Source organism: Bubalus kerabau, chromosome 1, assembly GCF_029407905.1.
Source record: "Bubalus kerabau isolate K-KA32 ecotype Philippines breed swamp buffalo chromosome 1, PCC_UOA_SB_1v2, whole genome shotgun sequence".
Classification (NCBI taxonomy): Eukaryota; Metazoa; Chordata; class Mammalia; order Artiodactyla; family Bovidae; genus Bubalus; species Bubalus kerabau.
In genome coordinates this window covers 173,087,881-173,106,816 of record NC_073624.1, presented here as the reverse complement: position 1 = coordinate 173,106,816, position 18,936 = coordinate 173,087,881, and the positions used below count along the sequence as shown (strand labels likewise).

At 59.0% G+C, this 18,936-nt stretch overlaps 1 protein-coding gene and 1 long non-coding RNA gene across 2 annotated transcripts in view; one reads left to right on the top strand and one right to left on the bottom strand.

Annotated features, from left to right (window-relative positions):
* Nucleotides 1-1,220: 1,220 nt before the first annotated feature.
* On the bottom strand, nucleotides 1,221-17,183 carry ATP13A1 (ATPase 13A1). Its single transcript, XM_055540108.1, has 26 exons — nucleotides 16,686-17,183; nucleotides 14,203-14,292; nucleotides 13,933-14,123; nucleotides 12,460-12,532; nucleotides 12,133-12,288; nucleotides 11,959-12,028; nucleotides 11,771-11,877; nucleotides 11,126-11,255; nucleotides 10,953-11,008; nucleotides 10,410-10,536; nucleotides 10,190-10,327; nucleotides 9,993-10,113; nucleotides 9,436-9,593; nucleotides 8,957-9,132; nucleotides 8,774-8,884; nucleotides 7,614-7,739; nucleotides 6,728-6,836; nucleotides 5,069-5,268; nucleotides 4,890-4,986; nucleotides 3,588-3,748; nucleotides 3,401-3,515; nucleotides 3,118-3,314; nucleotides 2,115-2,257; nucleotides 1,860-1,971; nucleotides 1,633-1,776; nucleotides 1,221-1,550 (listed from the first exon to the last, which is right to left on the bottom strand). Exons 1-26 carry the CDS (start codon nucleotides 17,064-17,066, stop codon nucleotides 1,440-1,442), a joined length of 3,600 nt encoding a protein of 1,199 aa, XP_055396083.1. The 5' UTR covers nucleotides 17,067-17,183; the 3' UTR covers nucleotides 1,221-1,439.
* The window catches only part of LOC129623080 (uncharacterized), a 42,420-nt gene continuing 40,600 nt past the window's right edge, over nucleotides 17,117-18,936 (top strand). Inside the window, exon 1 of the long non-coding RNA XR_008700336.1 lies at nucleotides 17,117-17,182. This is a non-coding gene — a long non-coding RNA (uncharacterized LOC129623080). The remainder of the gene's footprint in view (nucleotides 17,183-18,936) is intronic.

Genomic DNA, 18,936 nt, shown 5'->3' with positions numbered 1-18,936 from the left:
TAACATGCTGGGGCTGAAGACACTACTGGGGAACGCCCGGGAGGGCCCATTGTCAGGGCAGTCAGAGCACCCCTCGGACCTCTCTCATGCACGGAGCGTACAAGAACCCTTGCTCTGAGCCCACTAAGAATCATTCCCAGCAAACTCCCCCATCCAGAGTGCTACCCTTCCCCATCCAAGTGCCTCAAATGGTCGCAGGGATCCTCAGCTGGATGGGGTCTGGCACCTCTCTTGTTCAGTTGCTAACTGGTGTCCAGCTCTCTGCAACGCCATGGGCTGGGAGATGAGCAGAGAACAGCAGGCACCTCTTCCCCTCTGGATACCGTGGCCAGTGTCCAGGGCCCATGTGATGCTCACAGCTGGTCCCAGCCCCTTCCTCGCTCTGGCTTCCAGGGCTCTCGGTGGGCTGTAGGCCACACCCCCTCTGATGGAGAAGCCTGTTGGGTGGGTGGCTAAGGATGACCATGAGGCAGGAGCAGAACAGGGTAGAGTCCCTCACTGAGCATCAGCGGGGAGAGGAAGCAAGTTGTCCAGAAGCCTGGGCTTGGGTTCCGTGGCCTGAGGTCATCACATGCAGCTTGTCAGAGTTATCAAAGGCACCCACACCCCACACTCTGGAATTTCTGACTGGAAATAAAAGGCTTTTTCTAGTCTTTTTTTGGCTATTGAAAAGCTAAGAAATCTCTGACTGTGGCTCTTAGCTTTCATGCCACCAAGCCCACAGCTCCTGAACTGTAGTGGGTGAACGCCTTCTGGAAGAAAGGACAGTGTCAGTACTGAGAGCCAGACTGCAGGGCAGACCCTGGCTAGGACGGGACCTAGTGCTGGTACCCGTGTGCTGCAGAATCCTGAGGGCTGCGACCTGACTCAGTATTTGTAATGACTTCAACTTCCTTGTATCTGACACCACGAGACGAAGGCATGCTGTTATTTTGCATGTTACTTAAAAAGGAAAACTACCATGATCCTAAGACCTGAGTGCCTGAGGTGTCAAAAACCGTGAAGCTGCGAGGCCATGGAGACATGGAAATGCTTACGAAGCTAGGAAGTACACAGAGCGCGCGCTGGGCCCCGCGCTTGGCCTGTCCAAGTGCCGCATGTGCTGCAGAGCAAGGTTAGAACCTCACACTGCCCACGGCGGGAGGCACGGGCCAGGACCTGCCTCGGGGACCACTCAGACCCTGACAACCCCTTCCGTGGCACAGAGATGCAGGTGAGGCTTCTTAAAATCATCAATGCTGCTTTATTTACCAAAGGTGCTGGCCCGGGGCTGGTTCCACCAGCCAGGCCCTCAGACAGCCATGGGGGGTGGGGTGGGGGGGTGTCCCAGCTCAGTCTTGGTGGGCAAGGCCAAGTCGGCCTCACTGTGGGGGCAGTGCTCCCTCCTGCGGCCCTCGTGGGGCTCCTGCCCAGTGGCAGCAGGGGCCAGCACTGCTGTCTCAGGAAGGCACTTTCAGCTTTGGGGTCCCCAAGAAGAACTGCAGGACGCGGTCGGCCAGGAACGCCAAGCAGAAGTCCAGGAGGAGGACCTGGGCGATGACCAGCTTGAACTGTGGGGCAGGGAGTGCTGGTGAGTCAGGTGCCAGACAGGTCTGGGCCGAGTCCCGGGACCATGTCTACGGAGCGACTCACCTCCACAGGGATGTCCACGAGCCCAAACTGGCTGTTGAACTCAGGTGAGGAGCCGAGGAGCAGGCCCACAATGGCCAGGAGGGACACGGCCAGGCTCCACACCAGGGGCCTGTTCTCAGGCAGGCTCTCCATGAAGGGTGGGCCCTGTGGGGACCGACGGATAGAGGGCTGTGTCACGGGGGCCCAGAGGGTGGGCAGGGGGTGCCTGGGCAGGGACTGGGCCTTACCTTGTAGTTAATGGCGAAGGTGGCCATCTGCATGGCCATGGCCATGATATACACTGTGCTGTTGACAAGGCTCGGCTCAAACTCTTTGTATAGGTCCACAAACTGCTCCTGCCTGCAGGGGCACGGGGGGTCAGGGCCCCTTTGGGACCCCTGCTGCACCCCCTGCCCCTCAGAGCCAGGACTCTGCTGGCCTGGCCACCCCAGGCCAACGTCTGCGCGTGTCCCTCCTGCCCCCGGCCCTGGGTGGGAACTCACTTCTCAGGGCTCCGGGCCTGGGCCTCGCGGTACAGGTAGACAAGACTCACGAAGTGCACGCAGAACTGCAGCGTGACGGTGAGGATGGTGTACAGGTTGAAGATGTTGGGCAGGGGCCGCTCTCGGGACAGTGTCTTCAGGGGCTGCAGAGGCAGGCTGGGGGTCAGGGCCCGGGCTCAGCCTGGGGTCGCCCACCTACCCTGCTTCCTGGCAGGCCTTATTAGAGAGTGGTCACTGAAGTCTGGGGGTTGCAGGTCGGCACCAGTCCCCTGCTCACTCCTCCAGCTCCTCAGTCCAGATGCCACCCCAGCCTCGCTCAGTGCCCACATGCTGCACGGCTATCACAGGGGTCTTATGACCCCCCACGCCCCTGCTCTAGAATAAACGTAAAGCCCCCGCGCCCACTACTGCTCATGGCACAGGCACGGCCAGTGCAGACCACTGCCCGTGCCCTCTGGCCTCCAGGGCTCCTGCACCAGCCCCTGACCACCTGCGACCTTTGTGGGTCTTCTCTTGCTCTTTATGTGCTGACTTGAGTGTCGGCGTCACCCAGGCCTCCCTGGCCGGCCCTGAGGCCATTCCTCACAGCCTGTGTGGCCCCACTGGTGTTCTTCCCAGCACTGCGCGCTTTCTGAGTGGTCTTAATCATCGTTTCCCCATCTGTCTTGTCCTCACCTGTGTGGCCCATCTGAGACCCCAGCCTGTGGACAAAGCTGGGCCAGAGATGCTTCACTCTGAAGAACCCAAGTGGGCGCCCACCCTGGCCTCATCTCCACCTGAAACCTGGAGGTGACAGTTCCCACCCCAGGGGCTGCTGCGCAGGTAAGTCAGACCTGCGGCTCCACCTTTAACAGCATGCCCTGGGTGGCCCAAGTGGCAAGTGATGGCCAACCAGCAATCCGAGAAGCCTCTCAAGACCTCCAGGGCAGGAATCGTGGCTCAGAGAAGCAGAGGGTGCCCTGGGGCTGGGGCAGGAGCCCCTGCTTTTCGGCTCCTGGCCCACCTTGGAGCGGGAGATGAAGAGGAAGCAGCCAGCCAGCAGCAGCCCCTGCAGCGTGGCCTGGAAGTCGCTGAACTTGACGCCCTCCAGGTACAGGACGCTCTGGCTGTAGGCCAGGATGAGGGCGTTGAGCGCCAAGATCTTGAACATCTGCAGTGTGGTCACCAGTGTGCATCGGCCCTGCTTGATCACGTGGCAAACTGCGGGGGAAGGCAGGGTGGGCGTGGGGGCCAGGCAGCATGGGCCGAGGGATGGGGCAGTGGGAGGAGCAAGCAGCAGGACTCACTGCACTGGATGGAAGAGAGCTTGGAGGTGAAGGGCGCGGCGATGCTGGCATCCCCCAGCTTCACCATGGGCGTGCTCTCGTCCTCTAGGTCCCGCAGCACCTGACTCAGGCGGTCCTACGAAGCAGGCAGATGGGTGACATCTGACCACAAGGGGGCGCTGGTGCCCCGCCTCCTCTGGAGACTCACCCGCTGGGAGGCCAGCTGTTCCTCGGGGGCTGGGAGCCCTGACCTCTGCTTGGCAGCCCTGGAGGTGGCCCTGACTCCACTGTTGCTCAGGATGGGGCTGTCCCGGGGCCGTCGCCGCCGTTCGACGACCCTCTCAGGGGCGTTGGCCAGGAGGGCCACACCTGGTGGGAGAGTGTGTCAGGAGCCAGAGCATGGAGCCTCTGCTCAACGCAGCTCTCCTGGTACCAACCCCCCATTTCACCTGCCCACCCAACCCAAGGAGTGAGCACCTCAGAGAGCATCCATCCATCCTACTTTCTACAAACTACTTATAGAAAAACAACAAGAAAGCAATACCCAAATAAAGTATGTGACACTGCTGCTGCTAAGTCGCTCAGTCGTGCCCCACTCTGTGCGACCCAAGACGGCAGCCACCAGGCTCCCCGTCCCTGGGGTTCTCCAGGCAAGAACACTGGAGTGGGCTGCCACTGCCTTCTCCAGTGCAGGAAAGTGAAAAGTGAAAGTGAAGTCGCTCAGTCGTGCCGACTCTTAGCAACCCCATGGACTGCAGCCTACCAGGCTCCTCCACCCATGGGATTCTCCAGGCAAGAGTGCTGGAGTGGGGTGCCATCGCCTTCTCTGTATGTGACACTACATAGGTCCAAAGTGATTCCCAGAGAAGTTTATTGCCAAGAGCCCTGCGGTCATGAGAAATGTAGTTGATAAACCAAGTAAATATCTGAGAAGCACTGAAAGAAGGTGGGGCTTCCCAGGTGGTGCTAGTGGTAAAGAACCCGCCTGCCAATGCAGGAGACCTGGGTTTGATCCCTGGGTCAGGAAGATCCTCTGGAGGCGGGCATGGCAACCCAGTCCAGTATTCTTGGCTGGAGAATCCCATGGACAGAGGAGCCTGGTGGGCTACATGGGATCGCAGAGTCGGACATGACTCAAGTGACTTGGCACACACACGTGAAAGAAACAAAGTTAAACTGTCTTTAAACACCAATTTGCTATCTGTGCTCTGCTGACACAGAATCAAGGTGGTAAACTCTCCTGGCCTTGGCTTTTGGTGCTCACACAGTGCCTGGGGGAAGGGCTGAACAAACCGAGTTGGGTCTGGCCCATGGAACCTGCCTGGGCCCCCACCACGCTCTTTCCCAGGCACGTGTATCCCTTCCTGGCCTTGGAGCCCTTCAGATCCCCAGCCCCACCAGTCCCTGCCCCATCTCTTCACCACTGCTGCCTTACAGAACTGGCTCAGTGGCGTGCCCCTGACGGTAAGCCAGGGATGGCAGAAGAGCCCCCCTCCAACCCCCGGCTCACCCACGTCGGCATGCTTCAGGGCACCCACGTCATTGGTGCCGTCTCCACACATGAGGGTCACGTAGCCCAGCTCCTTCAGGCTGGTGATGACGAACTCCTGTTTGGGGAAGAGATGGCGTGAGTGGGGGCTCTGTGCCATGCCCAACGCCCCACCTGCCCTCTGCCACCCCCGTACCCACCTTCTGTTTGGGGGCCACTCGGGCGAACACTTGCACGTGGGGGATGAGGCGAAGCAGCAGCTGGGGGTCCTCGGCCTGCAGGTGGGCCAGGCCGTCGCCCGTGAGGCACAGCGCGTGCTCCCGGGCCAGGGCCCTGGGGGAGCCCTGGGCCAGGGGCTCTGAGACGCTGCCGTCGATGGAGCGCCACTCACACAGGCCACCTGCGGAGCCAGGGCCAGGGTCAGGGCGGGGGTTCAGCTGTCAGGTGGACCCTCTCACGTGGACCCCACGTATGCAATCCTTGTCCTCCTCCTCTGGAGTACCTTCTTACTCCCTACCCCTCCTAATCCAGGTCCACACCAACCTGCACCCTAGACTCTCAGCACCCCACAGAGATCATCCTTGGAAGGCTCTGATACAAAGAATCAGAAAACCTAGGGCCTAAGCCACTAGAGACTGCATGAAGAGGCCAGATCCAAACCCAGATAGCGTTTGCCTACAACTCTGCTCTTCTAGGCCAGGGCACCCCATGTCACTTCCTCAGGCCAGACACTGCTTGCTATCCACTTCCCCTTTCTAGCCGGTAGGTCTAGGCCCAGATGGTGAGTGGCAAGGACGGCTGAGGGCAGTCTACCAGCCCCTGCAGCACTGAGCTGGCCCTCAGCTGTCTCAGCCCGGAGGAAAAGCAGTCTCCACCTGGCTTCTGTTCTAGCTGTTTTGCTGAAGTAGCTTGCCTGGAAAGCTAACGGTCTTGGTATCTCTGGGCCACCCACCTACGATTTCCCAGGCTCTGGAAGAGCGCAGTGCCTGGGACTGGAACTGAGATCTGGGATACAACACAGACTGAGAGAAGGGCGAGGAGGCTCCGGAAGCCCCTTGGCTGGGCCACGCCAGCATCCTCCTGTCTGGCCTGCTGCCTGGTGACACCCCTGCTGCGTGCTGCTCCCAAGCCAGGCCCCGCACTCGGTGCCACCCTAGGGCATCTGACAGATTCCACCCCACCTGCTGGAGGTGCGGGAACTGGATCTGCCTCTTGACCAGTCTGATTCTGAGGCACTGCTCACAACCAGTTCGGTTACTCAGGAGATGTCAGAGACCACGAGCTCTGGACCTGAGTTCAAACCCTTAGTCACAGTGTCTCCAAATGACCCAGGTGGAGGGATTCACTTCTGTTTCTTTATCTACAGAGCAGGGACCCCCAACAACTGATCCAGCTGGGTTCCTACGTGGCACGGGGATGGCAGGCCCTTCCATGTGGAGCAGAAGGGCTGACCTGGTGAAGCAAACCAAGGTCTCCACCCTGGGTCTGGCCATGCCAAACACAAGCACCAGCAGTCCCCATGCTCTCAATGGGAGCACTCAGGCAGCCAGCCAGGCCCAAGGCGGGGGAGGCTACGAAACGTGGGCTGCTGTGAGTATAACCCATCGCCTTAAGATTGCAAGTCAAAGCCGGTCCTGGAGCCAGGGGTCATCTGCAAGCTGCTACACGGGCGGGCTGTGGAGTTCCCTGGCTGGGTAGCCCGAGTGTGCTTATGGGGCAGGGCTGTGACCAACAGGCCTATATCACAGGTGCCGGAGGACGCCAGGCATGCTCACTCAGGCTGGGTACAGGGGTGAGCCACCAGGTGGGAGCTGCTCTTGGACTCGAGGCCCCCCAGCTCACGAGACAAGGGGCCTCACCTTTCCCCGTGGGAGGCTGCAGGATCAGCGTCTGAGCCTTCTCGATGAAATGCAGCTCCCGAGCCACGTGGCAGGCAGTGAGTGGGTTGTCACCTGTGATCATGACCACCTGGGGAGAAGGCAGACGCTCAGGAAAGCAGGGCTCAGTGGTCAGAACTGCAGCCTGGAGACACGGGGGCTAAGTCTCTTCTAAGGAAGGCCGCAGAGGGAGCTCTTGGCCTCCTACTGGGGACTGGGCTTCCAGAAGCCATAACGTCTGGTAGCGGTTTCTGCAAATAGTACACGTATCTGTGTCTCTGTGAGAACACTCACAGCCTTTAATCATAATATACACCAAGAACCAGCCTTTGGTGTGGACCCTCTTGGCTTGGAGCCTGGTGATGGGAAGATGGGCCCCGACTGCTGAGGGCCAGGTGAGGACAAATCATATCACAACCCCCTGACACTTCCAGCTCATTGCCCACACCCTAAAACTGCATCCTGAACCCCCAACTAGAAAACACAAACCACCAGGACTAACAGAGCAAAGCCACCAGGACGGATGTGGCCTGACTGGGTGTGGTCTCCACATCCCCTCAGCCAGTCTCCATGTCTCCCTAAGATGGGGTGGAATGGGGGAATAGGCCTCATCTCCCGGGGATGCTGGGGGCCTGAGGAAGTGAGGTGAGAAGGTGGGCACGGGTCCTGGAGCGTCCTCAAGATGGGTCAGCACGACAGTAGTCACGGTGGAGCTCAGCCAAGAGCCACGCTCTTTGCTCCAAGGCCCAGACGCCCACCCCTGGGCGCCCCACGGAGGGCCAACTGTCTTCCACTGTCACATCCCCTCTGTAAGGAGCAGCCAAGACCGCCACCCGGGGGCTGGCAGGAAGGGGGCCAGTGGCTGTACCCGATGGGAGGCGTTCTGGATCTCACGGATCACAGCCTTGGAATCAGCCTTGAGTGGGCAGGAGACCACGATGAAGCCGACGAACTTGAGGTTGCACTCCAGGGCCTCCCGCTTGACCTCCCGGGCCTGTGGATGGACACACCGGGGCCCTAAAGATTTGTTTCTCTTCTCCTTCCCCAATACCTGAGCTCTGACATGACAACAAGCTGGGGATGGGGGGTCAGAGACAGCCCCCTCCTTGCAGGAGAGGGACCTGAGGGTCAGAAGGTGAGAGATGTGGGGAGGGTGAGGTGCTCTGGTGGCAGAGGGGCTGAGCAGTGGCTGGGCGGTCCTGGCTCCCCGGCGGCACCTCTACCCTCTATCACAGACAACAGTGTGGCACAAAGTCCCCGTGAGTCCACTTCTAGGACCAGAGAGTCTGGACTCTCCTTTGATAACCACTGAGTGCAAGCTGACCCTCCCCACCTTGTACAGAAAGCAGAAAATCTCTGCCCTCAGGGCGCTTGCCCTCTCTAGGAGGAGACGTGTAGTAAAAGCACAGAAACCAGAGCCCGAGTACCGTGAGAGACACGAAGGCAGGGGGTGGGGCGGAGGGGCATGGGCGGCGCAGGGCTTGGGGGCTCTGACAGGTCTGTGAATGAGGCCTGGACACAGAGGTGTGACCTGCTGCGCTTTCGGGAAGGATCTCATGGCCACTGGGTGCAAGCTAATGAAAGCCACTCGGATGAGGGCGAAGTGGAAGCAGACAAAGGAGCAGTGTTGGTGATGGGGGCGGGAGGAGAGTCTACAAGGCTGTGGGCTGTGACCAAGGGCTGGGAATGCCCCAAGACCGTACAGTGGCCAGGCGGCTGGGCAGGGCAGGGGCAAAGCTGGGGAACCCGAGGTGCCCCAAGGCCTCCTCAAGGCGGGTGTGAGCACAGGAGGTGAGACCTGGGTGTGTCCTCCAGGAGCAGCCCTGGATTTGGGGATGGGATGGGGTCCCATAGTGGAGGGGGCATGCTGGGGAGAAGAAGAATCCGCAGGTGGAGTGCCACCTGGGGCCTCCAAAGGTAGAGGTCAGGGAGGAAGACGACGAGATTGCCACCACCGCTCGTGGTGGCACCACAGGGGGTAGAGGGTGATCCGCACGGGGCGTTGGTGGGGGGGGCCTGGGCCCTTACCTGCTGGTGAGTGAGGTGCCCCAGCTCCTTATACCCCAGCGCCAGAACTCGGGCTCCTTCCCGGGAAATCTCCGTATGAATGTGGTGGTAGTCAGGTGGGCACTGGGCGAACTGCAGGGAACGCAGGGGGAGATCACCGACCGCCCTGGACCCCCCTCCCAACCCTGGCCGGGGCTGGCTCACCATGGAGTGCAGGGTTTCGGGGGCCCCCTTCACGGCCGCGATGTAGCAGAGATCGGTGGAGCCAAGCTTCTCATAGGAGGCGAGCACGGACATTCGCTTTAGGGCACTGGCAAAATGAAAGCGCTGGTGAATTTTCAGCCCCTGAGTTTTAATACTTCGGGGGAATACTTTCTCATCTGGAAACAAATAAGCACGAGTCCTGAGGGCCTTCGCTCCAAAGAGGCCGCCAAGCCCCTACCCGCCCCCGCAGTGCCCTGCCTCCCTCCGCCCCTGTCCTCCCCCCACCTCCACACACGGGGTCTGGCTCGGGGAGGGGTCAGAGCTGGGCGATCTGGGCACAGAGGATCCTGCCCCAAGTCAGAGGCTAGCCTGTGCCCACCCGCCTGCCCCTGAGTTGAACACACAGGCATCTGACAGGTACCCACTGTCTGCCCGGGGATGTACAAGCTGGTGGCATGCCGGAGGCTCCAGCCCCTCACCTCTGGTCAGTGTCCAGTCCACGGCCGTCAACATGGCTTTCTCCAGGGGGTCACCCACGAGGGTCCCGTCGTCCAGCTGCATGAGGGAGTGGCACGAGGCCAGAGCCCGGTGTGTCTCTATGGGGATGCTGGACACAGGAGTCACCTCCTTCCCATCCCTGCAAGGAGGAGGAGCCGCTGCTTACAGAGTGGAGGGGAGTGGGCAGAGGAGGCCCTGGGGATTGCCAGTCAGGACGAGGGATGGGCCCCCACACTCCACTCCAGTCACGGGGCAGGGGGCAACGACGACAGGGTGTTAGGGTGTTGCCTTGGTCCTTGTAACGTCTGCGCCTGCTTCACGATGCCCCCAGACATCATGTGGCTGCCTGAGGCCTGAGCCACGCCACGTGTCACTGTGACTCATGCTGAGAGCTGCTGGGGGGACCCCTGGAGTAGGCCTTGGTGGGAGGGCCTGTGCCAGGCCCTCACTTTGAAAGCTTGGGCTGGGCAGCTCTCTGTCCCGAGTGCCCAGAAACACCCCGGGTGGGCACCTGGTGACCCCGACGCCCCATGCTTACCGGAGCCCAGCCACACCGCGCACCACCAGGCTGTCACTGGTCAAGGTCCCTGTCTTGTCGAAGCAGCACACCTCCACCTTGCCGGCGAAGGGGATCCGGAAGGGCTCCGTGCAGTACATGTCTGGGTGGTGGGAACCAGGGTCAGGGGTCCTGCTGGGCCCCAGCCCACTTGGCACCCCGTCCCTGCCCAAACTCACAGAGCTTGGCCAGAGCGATGAGAGAGGTGTTGACGGCCAGAGACAGCTCAATGGGCAACTCAGGGGGCACGACGGAGGTGAGGATCAGCGTGCATTCCAGAAACAGCTTGTAGCGGTTCCGGCTGGGGTCCTTGGTACCTGCACAGACAGGGCCTGCCAGTCTGGGGGCCTCGGGCCTGGGGCCAAGCAGATGGTGGGGGCAGGGGGTCAGAGCTCTTACCTTCGATCCACACGTAGGCAGCTGCCGCAATGGCAAAGACCAGGAGGAAGAGGATGAAGATGAAGGTCTCCAGGTTGTTCGCCGTCACCCTCTTGACCCCAAAGAGAATGGTGCGCAGCAGCTTGCCCTAGAGGGACGGAGGGGCAGAGGGCTTTCCTGGGAGGGCGGCAGCCTCTCCTGCCCCGCGACTGAAGACGGGGGTCAGGGAAGGAAGTGGCTGTGACTGGGGCCGGGGTTGAATTCTCCAGAAAGAGAGCTGACCATCATCTTTCCTAAGGAATCCTTAAGCCACTTCAGTGTTTACTTGGCCCAGACTGTTTGTGATCCCCAGCTGTGTGGGGTCACAGTCCGGGGTCTCCACTAGAGCCCCAGCCAGGGAAAGCGGACCTGCTCTGGGGCTTGTCTCTGCACTTGCCCCCAGCCCAGCATCTGCTACCAGAGCGCTTATGGGCCGTATGTTCTGGGGTCTGGAAAGGCTGCCACCTCAGCTGCCCACCGGTCGGCCCAGGTACCACCCTCCTCAGGACGGGGCAGGTGCCACACCTGGGACGTGTTGAATCCGGTCCTCAGGACGTAGGCCACGCACCCGTTGTCCACGGCTGGGGAGATAGACAGCAGGCGTCACTCGTGCCTACACCCCCTGGGCCTCACTCGGGGCCGAGCAGACACAGGTGTGGGGTGGCAGGGCGGGGACCCCCCACGCCCGAGGCACCTACGCTTCAGGCCTGCGGCGGCTTTCTGCGGGGGGATGTGCTGCACGACTTTGGTGCCCCCGAAGACGACGTGGAGCCGGGCGTCGGCCTGAAGGTCCAACACCCGGCTGGGGCTGAGGTCCTCGATGGGCTCCTGGGGAGGAGGGGAGGATGGCAGAGTCAACGGCTCATCCCACCCTGGCCTCCGTCCCTGGTCTGGAGTCTGCAGGGAGCCTGCCCGACCCTTACAGGGCTCCGCATCCAACCTGGTGCGTGTTACCAGGGTCACGGCCCCGGTCTGTCTTCTTTCTACCTTCGTGCACAGTACTGACTCCCCGGGACCCTGTACCCAGACCCACCCTGGAGTCACACCTTCTACTTCTCCGTCAGCCCACCTCAGCCTGAGACCCCAGAGTGCCTAACTCCCTACTGATGCTGCTGCCTCTCGTCTCCTCCTTCTCCTCCTCACCACCAGGCTTCCCTTAGTCCAGGGTGCTAACCCGCCAGGAAAGCCAGGAGCCCCGTCTGTGCCCCCTTTGTCTCCCGGGCCCCGTCCCTCCTGGGTTAAGCCCGGGCAGGACCCTGGCGCGTTTCCTTCCTGGTGAGTGTGATGCTGACAGGCCTGGGTAGACGGAGGCGCATGCCCCCCCCCACCGCCCGAGCCGGCACCTTCATCTGGGGCACTGACTCCCCGGTGAGCATGGCCTCGTCCACGATGCAGCGGCCCCGCAGCAGCAGCACGTCGCAGGGCACCAGGTTCTCCTGGGGGGAGCGGCCTGTGGGGCAGGGCGGGGGGGGGGGTTGGACTGAAGCCTGAGGCAAAGGCTCCCGCGGGGCGGAGCAGGACTGGGTCTCACCGATCGAGACTATGTCCCCGGGAACAATCTCATCGCTGGCAACGGGCCTCCACTTCCGGCTTCGGTATACCTGGGTGGGGACGGGGTACCGTCAGTTCTGGGGATGCTCCTGTGCTGTGCCCCCCTCAAGACCACAGGGACCCTCCTCCCCGCCCACCGCCCCACTGGCTGCACCTGGATCATGTGGGGCTTGTTGCCCATCTTCCGGATCTCTGACATGTTCCGCATCTGCTGCTGCACCAGGGAGGCCTCGAAGGCCACCAGCATGGAGAGCGTGAAGACACTGTAGTACCAGTACTCGTCCAGACACCAGAGCCCCACGCAGAACACCTGCGGGGCACGGGTGTCTGTTCCCAGGAACGTGGGAGACCGCCTGAGGCGGGCTGGCCGGCAGGCCGAGGGCCGCTCTGCCCAAGAGGGCAGGGGAAGTTCTCACGTTTGGAGGTGGGCTGGGAGAGCCCCAAGAACAGGTGGGGAGAAGGACAGGCGCTGCTGCTTTACCTGGAACACAAAGAAGGGTGCCGTGGCCCGCTCCTTGAACAGCTCCGAGAAGTCAGGCACCACCATCTCGGCCCTGAAAGACAGACGGCTCACCCTGTTACAGGCAGGAAGCCCCACCTTGACTCCTCCACTTGGGGGCACCGAGGGCCTCCCTGGGCAATGGGACGCTCCGTTCAAGCCCGTCTTCTTGACCGTGCAGCGCCGAGGCGGGCATGCTGACTGCCCTAGCCCTCTGCTCTGCAGAGCCCTGACGACACCTCTCAATCTGCACTACAGGCACTTCAGGGGGCGGCCACACGCTCGGCCGGGCTGGTGGAGACAAGAACCTGTCAGGTGGTTGGGGGACAAGGCTGGGGGGAGGGAAGGCTGACTGTGGGCCGGGAGCCCTGAGGCTGCAGAGGAGGCTGGGCAGCTGGGGGCTGTGGGGCACCCTGGGGCCTGAAACAACATGCCTGAACCCCACTCTACTATCGAGAGGGGCGGTCTGAGCTGCGATTTCCCAAAGACTCCTTGGATGAAAGCCCTGGAATTTGAGGAGGGCTGAAACGTGCGCTCTGCAGTACTCTGGGTGGTGGCTGGCTCTGCCCAGGGGACCAGGTCAACTTGGGCTGTCTTTGTTTGGCCCTGCAGAACTGCAGTGATGTCCAGGACGTGGGACTTGAGAAAAAGAAACTGCACAGTGGCTACGTTGTGATACAAACTGAGCTCCGACCCGGACTGTCCAGGGTGCCTTCACCCGAGTGAAGGGGGTGTGAAACGGGACACCCCAGGCGGCCGGCACACTGGCCAGGGTCGGGTGGGAGGAGAATCAATGAATGCTTCCGGCAAGGCTTCCGATTAGATTGCTGGGTGCGGTAACGTTTGTAATGTTTGAAAAGCAGCTAGGTCAAGAAATAATTTCCTAGAGGTTCAGAGGGTTTTTGAGTCAAGGACAATCACCACCAGGATGGGGGCTCTGAAGCCCAGCTCTGGGCCCACCCAGCCTGGTGTTGACACAGGTGGTTCTGGTGAAGATGAAAGGAGAGAGTGCTGACAAAGCGTCTGCATTCCACCTGGTACAGACGAGCTGTTCTGATCACCACCATCTTTTTTCTTATTATCACTCATACGCTGCTGGGATACGTAAGAGAAGAGTGACAAGAATTCACATCTATAGACAAAATTTCAAACAAAGAAGAGAATTAGAAACACAAGGCAAGGATGAACAGCCCCGGGCCAGGCTCCCAGCTGCGGGCCCTTCAGGGGGTCCTATCAGCAGGCAAGTTGGGAGAGGCTAGACTAGAGCATCTTTCTCAAAGGGCGCCCGCCACATTCACCTGGGACATTTTGTTGAAAGGCAGACTTCCCCAGACCATTGAGCATACACAAACGGGGCAGGCGCCACTAACTGGAGCAGGGACTCGGCCTGTGACTATAGGGCAGAGCCCTAGCCCTGTCTCAGCAGGGGCAATATACAAGCATGCTGGGACTCACTTGTTGCTCCCAAACTTCTTCTCGGCGGCACGAATCTCCGAGTCCTCCTGGAACCCTCTGTTGCTCTGGTAGAATGAGAAAGCGTTTCCCACTGGAAAGGCCACAGGGAGAAAACGCTTCTTCTCCAGGGCATCATAGGAATACTTGATCTTCTGGAATTCGAAGGACAGCACCTCCTGCCCGTCTTCGCCCTGTAGGAGGTGAGTCTGTGGCAAGGGCCCCTGGCCTGGGGACCCCATCTGAGCCCATGCCGGAGCTGGTGGTCCCTACCTCATCGCGATGCAGGGCCACGAGCTCGGTGGAGCCGTTGTTGGGAGTCGGCACCACCTTCACGAAGGTCGCTTTGCGGGCGTCGTACTCCTGTGAAAGGCAAAGCACCGTTGCTGAGCCCTCCTCAAGTCCTAGCTCCACATTCTGGAACATGCCACTGGGCTGGCCACACCCAGGTTACCACTGGGACAAGGGACAGCATTTCACTGGGCCTTTGGTCCCGCCCATATCATAAAGCCAGGGTCATGAACAGTGCCAAACGCCCAGGGCTCTGCTGACGAAGACAAATGCCAACAGGAAAAACGCTGCCTGGCACGAGGTACGCTCTCAATCCGTTGAGTCAGGCCCCATCCCAGCCCACCTGGCCTGCTGCTCCCGCTGACCCCCCGTCGCCCATTACTATTCTCACTGTGTTCTCGAGTGACAAGGAACAACAAGGCTCATCCTCGCTTCAGCAAAGGGCACATGCTGTTTTTTTTCTGCCTGGAGCGCATGGTCGCACTGCTGGCTTTAGGCCTTTGCTCAAATGTCTCCTCCTCACCACCTCAAGTTCCCTCACAGAACCCGTGTCCTGGTTTTCCCTTTTGCACTGACTGTGGAGTTCCATCTCCCCCACTAACACCATGAAAGCAATGCATTCTGTCTGTTTTGTTTGTTGTTATTTCTCCAGCACTTAAGACACAGAGGCACCGAATAGAGCTGTGTTAGCGTTCTCTGCTGTGAACTGCATCCACTCCACGGCTGCTCCACCAGAACCTGTGTTGCCCTGTATTTTTTTTTTTTTTTTGGGCGGGGGGTGCGCGTGGAGGAAACAGCAGTGATCCTGAGAAGCAAGGCCCTGCCCCTCCAGGAGTTCATGGTCCCCAAAGCAGGCAGAAACTAAGGACAAAAGACAGAACTTCCAACCCTGGGACCGCCAGGTAGAAAGGTGCAAAGTAGTACATGGGGCCAGCCGCATGCCGCCTGCTCTGCAGATGGCATCGCAAGGTCTTCTTACACTGGTACCCTGAGCTAAGTGTTACGGGTCTCACTTTACACTAGGGGAAACTGAAACCCAGAGAGGAAAAGCACCCTTGTCTGAGATCTCTGATGTAAACTCAGATCTGCCGGTCCTAACCTCCAGCTGTTGATCTCTCCATTTCTGGAGAGGAAGTTAGTAAGTCTCACTTTTTAGCTGCAGGCTAACAGGCAGCTGGAAGTTTGGGGGTGTCACCTCCCCCAACTTCCCTCCATTCTTCTGTCCCTCACTGGGGTCTTTCATTGCACTGACTGGAAGCTACCAATCCCAGAAGTTTGAGTCTCCCTTCTGGGATAAGAGATTTCAGTTTCTCAAAAGAGAAAATTCAGTCCATATTTGGAGTCAGACAGGTAGTAGGGTGGGGTTGTTGCTTCCCTTTCTCTTTCTGGAGCCCTTGGTGCTGTTCCCTTTCTCTCTTCTTTTAGCAAACAGGTCTGGGATGAGCGGAGGCTGGCTGAAGGCTGACCTCAGTCCCCATGGCTCCACACCTGCTGGTATCATGAGGCAGGCCCAGAGGGCAGTGGACAGTCAGCTGCTGAGTGGGCAGCGCTCATCCAGACCTCAATGCTAAAGGTCATGTGTACTAGCGCGCTGTTGTATTCTGAGGGCGGCCCTCCTTAACATCATATCCTTGCAGATGGACATAAGGGTCTCTGAGCAGTTAAGTCACTTGCTCACAAATACCCACTGCTCCTCTTAAACACTGCAATTAACTGCATTTCAAGCTCATTTTAGTCGTTGTGGGGTGGAGGCTCACAGCACTGGCCAGCAGGACTGATGCTCGGTTCTCAAGATGCATAGACAGGGATATCCATCCTACAGGTCTAGCCTCACACTTTGAAAAACAAGGTAGGAGAAAGACAACAAAGAAGGCAGGACAGATTCTAGGAGACTCATACTCGCTAGTATGGGAGCTAGCAAATTGCTAGGCTCTGCGCTAAGCTTTTTACAGGGTACCTTATCGAATCTAATTGACCACACCAGGGAAGAATTTCAGAAAAGGGAAGTAACCTGCGCCAGGGTCCTACAGCTAAGTCAGTTGCTGCTAAGTCGCTTCAGTCGTGTCCGACCCTGTGAGACCCCAGAGACGGCAGCCTACCAGGCTCCCCCGTCCCTGGGATTCTCCAGGAAAGAACACTGGAGTGAGTTGCCATTTCCTCCTCCAATGCATGAAAGTGAAAAGTCAAAGTGAAGTCGCCCAGTCGTGTCCGACTCTTAGCGACCCCATGGACTGCAGCCTACCAGGCTCCTCCGCCCATGGGATTTTCCAGGCAAGAGTACTGGAGTGGGGTGCCATTGCCGGTCGGAATTGAGCGAGCAGCGCAAAAGGATGGAGGGCGCCCGGCGACACCTGGGACCGGCTGAAGCAGCCCCGGCTGGGTTGGGGACCGACACGAACGCAGAGGCTGAGATCCGTGGTGAGGCCTGACCACGGTTTTGGCCGGTCTCGGGTGCGCACACTTACCGGGGTGCAGGTGAGCGCGCAGTGCGCGTGCACGGACCAATGCCCCGAGAGGACGGTGAGCGCGTGCGCCAGGCAGATGGTGGCAAGCACAAGCAGCGCGGCCTCGGGGATCTGCGCCCAGCTGCTGCCCCAGCCCCAGAAGCCGGTAGCTGCGGAACCCAGCCAGGCCGGGTAGAGTAGCCCCACGAATGGCAGCAGCGTGAGGCGCCGCAGCAGCGCCAGCCGCCGGTACGGCCACACAGCGGCGACCAGCTCGTCGCCGCTCTGTATGAGTGCCGGCCCAGCGGCAAGGAGCGTGCGCTGTTGCGGCTTGGGCTTGGGCTGCCCGGCGGGCCGGGCCCCGCAAGGAACCGCATTGCCCACCGCCGCCTCCGCCGCCATCTTTCCCAGCGCCGCGCTCGCTTCCGGGCAGAGGCACCGGCTCACTTCCGATGCTTTACTTCCGGTAAACCCTGGGGGCCGCCATGACACATGGGAGGAAGAAGAGCCCGGGAAACGTAGGTGTTTGTGTCTGAATTTGGCTACTCAGGGCATCGCCATGACAGGCTGTGCCCGGAAGGAGACGCAGGGCACCGCCATGATAGAGAGGGCTTGAAATGACTAACACCGCCTACCTACTTTGCCACGACGGATAGAGACCGGAAAGGACGAGGCAAGGTGGGCTGGGCGCCACCATGACAACCTAAACCGGAAGAAGCGAATTCTCCTCGGAGTCTGCACTGTCTGGGTCGGGAAGGGTGGAGCCTGGACGCTGCGGAGGCGGAACCAAAGAAGCGCCGGTGCTGTGTGGGCGGGGTTTATCATAGGGTGGAGCTTGTGTGGATCGGGAGGGGGTGAGGCTTCCCTCCCTCGGGGCTTGGGTTTAGCTTGAGGCTGGTGAGCTTCAAGAAAGGATACAGTTCCGCTCAGTCGTTTCCGACTCTTTGCGACCCCATGGACTGCAGCACGCCAGGCTTCCCTGTCCATCACCAACTCCCGGAGTTTACTCAAACTCATGTCCGTTGAGTTGGTGATGCCATCCAACCATCTCATCCTCTGTTGTCCCCTTCTCCTGCCTTCAATCTTTCCCAGCATCAGGGTCTTTTCAAAGAGTCAGCTCTTTGCATCAGGTGGCCAAAGTATTGTATTTTCAGCTTCAACCTCAGTCCTTCCAATGAATATTCAGGACTGATTTCCTTTAGGATGGACTGGTTGGATCTCCTTGGAGTCCAAGGGACTCGTCTCCAACACCACGGTTCAAAATCATCAATTCTTCAGCGCTCAGCTTTCTTTATAGTCCAAATCTCGCATCCATACATGACTATTGGAAAAACCATAGCTTTGACTAGATGGACCTTTGTTGGCAAAGTAATGTCTCTGCTTTATAATACGCTGTCTAGGTTGTTCATAACTTTTCTTCTAAGGTGTAAGCGTCTTTTAATTTCATGGCTGCAGTCACACCTGAAAAGAGGCATCATGTAATAGGTAATAATTAGACACTCACAAGGGGCTTCCCACGTGACCATAGTGGCAAACAATCTGCCTGCTTATGCAGGAGAAACTGGTTCTATTTCTGGGTTGAAAAGATCCATGGATTAGAGGACCCAGGTGGGCCCCAGTCTGTGGGGCTGCAAAGAGTGGGCCAGGACTGAATCACTGAGCACATGCCCACAAGATTACTTCTTTTACATACGAATATGAAAAATTGGTGTTTATTTACTGTTACATGAATGCTGTTTGAACAAAATCAGCATGGGACTAATAACGATGGCAATTAGTATTTCAATACTTGTTATTCAGTCACATCTGACTCTTCTGACCCTATGGGCTGCAGCAGGCCAGGCTTCCCTGTCCTTCACCATCTCCCAGAGCTTGCTCAAACTCGTTTCCATTGAATCGGTGATGCCATCCAGCCATCTGGATGTCCCCTTCATCCAGCCATCTGTTGTCCCCTTCTCTTCTTGCCCTCAATCTTTCCCAGCATCGGGGTCTTTTCTAGTGAGACAGCTCTTTGCGTCTGGTGGCCAAAGTATTGGAGCTTCAGCTTCAGTATCAGTCCTTCCAATGACTATTCAGGACTGATTTCTTTTAGGACTGACTGTGATCTCTTTGTAGTTCAAGGGACTCTTAAGAGTCTTCTTCAACACCACAGTTCAAAAGTATCAATTCCTTAGTGCTTAGCCTTCTTTATGGTCCAGCTGTCACATCCATACACAACTACTGGAAAAACCATACCTTTGACTATATGGACCTTTGTTGGCAAAGTAATGTC

Excerpts from the sequence above, each read along its gene's own strand:
- ATP13A1 (XM_055540108.1), bottom strand. The coding sequence starts at position 17,066 with ATGGCGGCGGAGGCGGCGGTGGGCAATGCGGTTCCTTGCGGGGCCCGG. Across the intron at positions 11,256-11,770 it reads AGTCAGTGCCCCAGATGAAG|GAGCCCATCGAGGACCTCAG; the intron begins GTGCCGGCTCGG and ends CCTCCTCCCCAG. Across the intron at positions 1,551-1,632 it reads TCGTGGACATCCCTGTGGAG|TTCAAGCTGGTCATCGCCCA; the intron begins GTGAGTCGCTCC and ends CCTGCCCCACAG.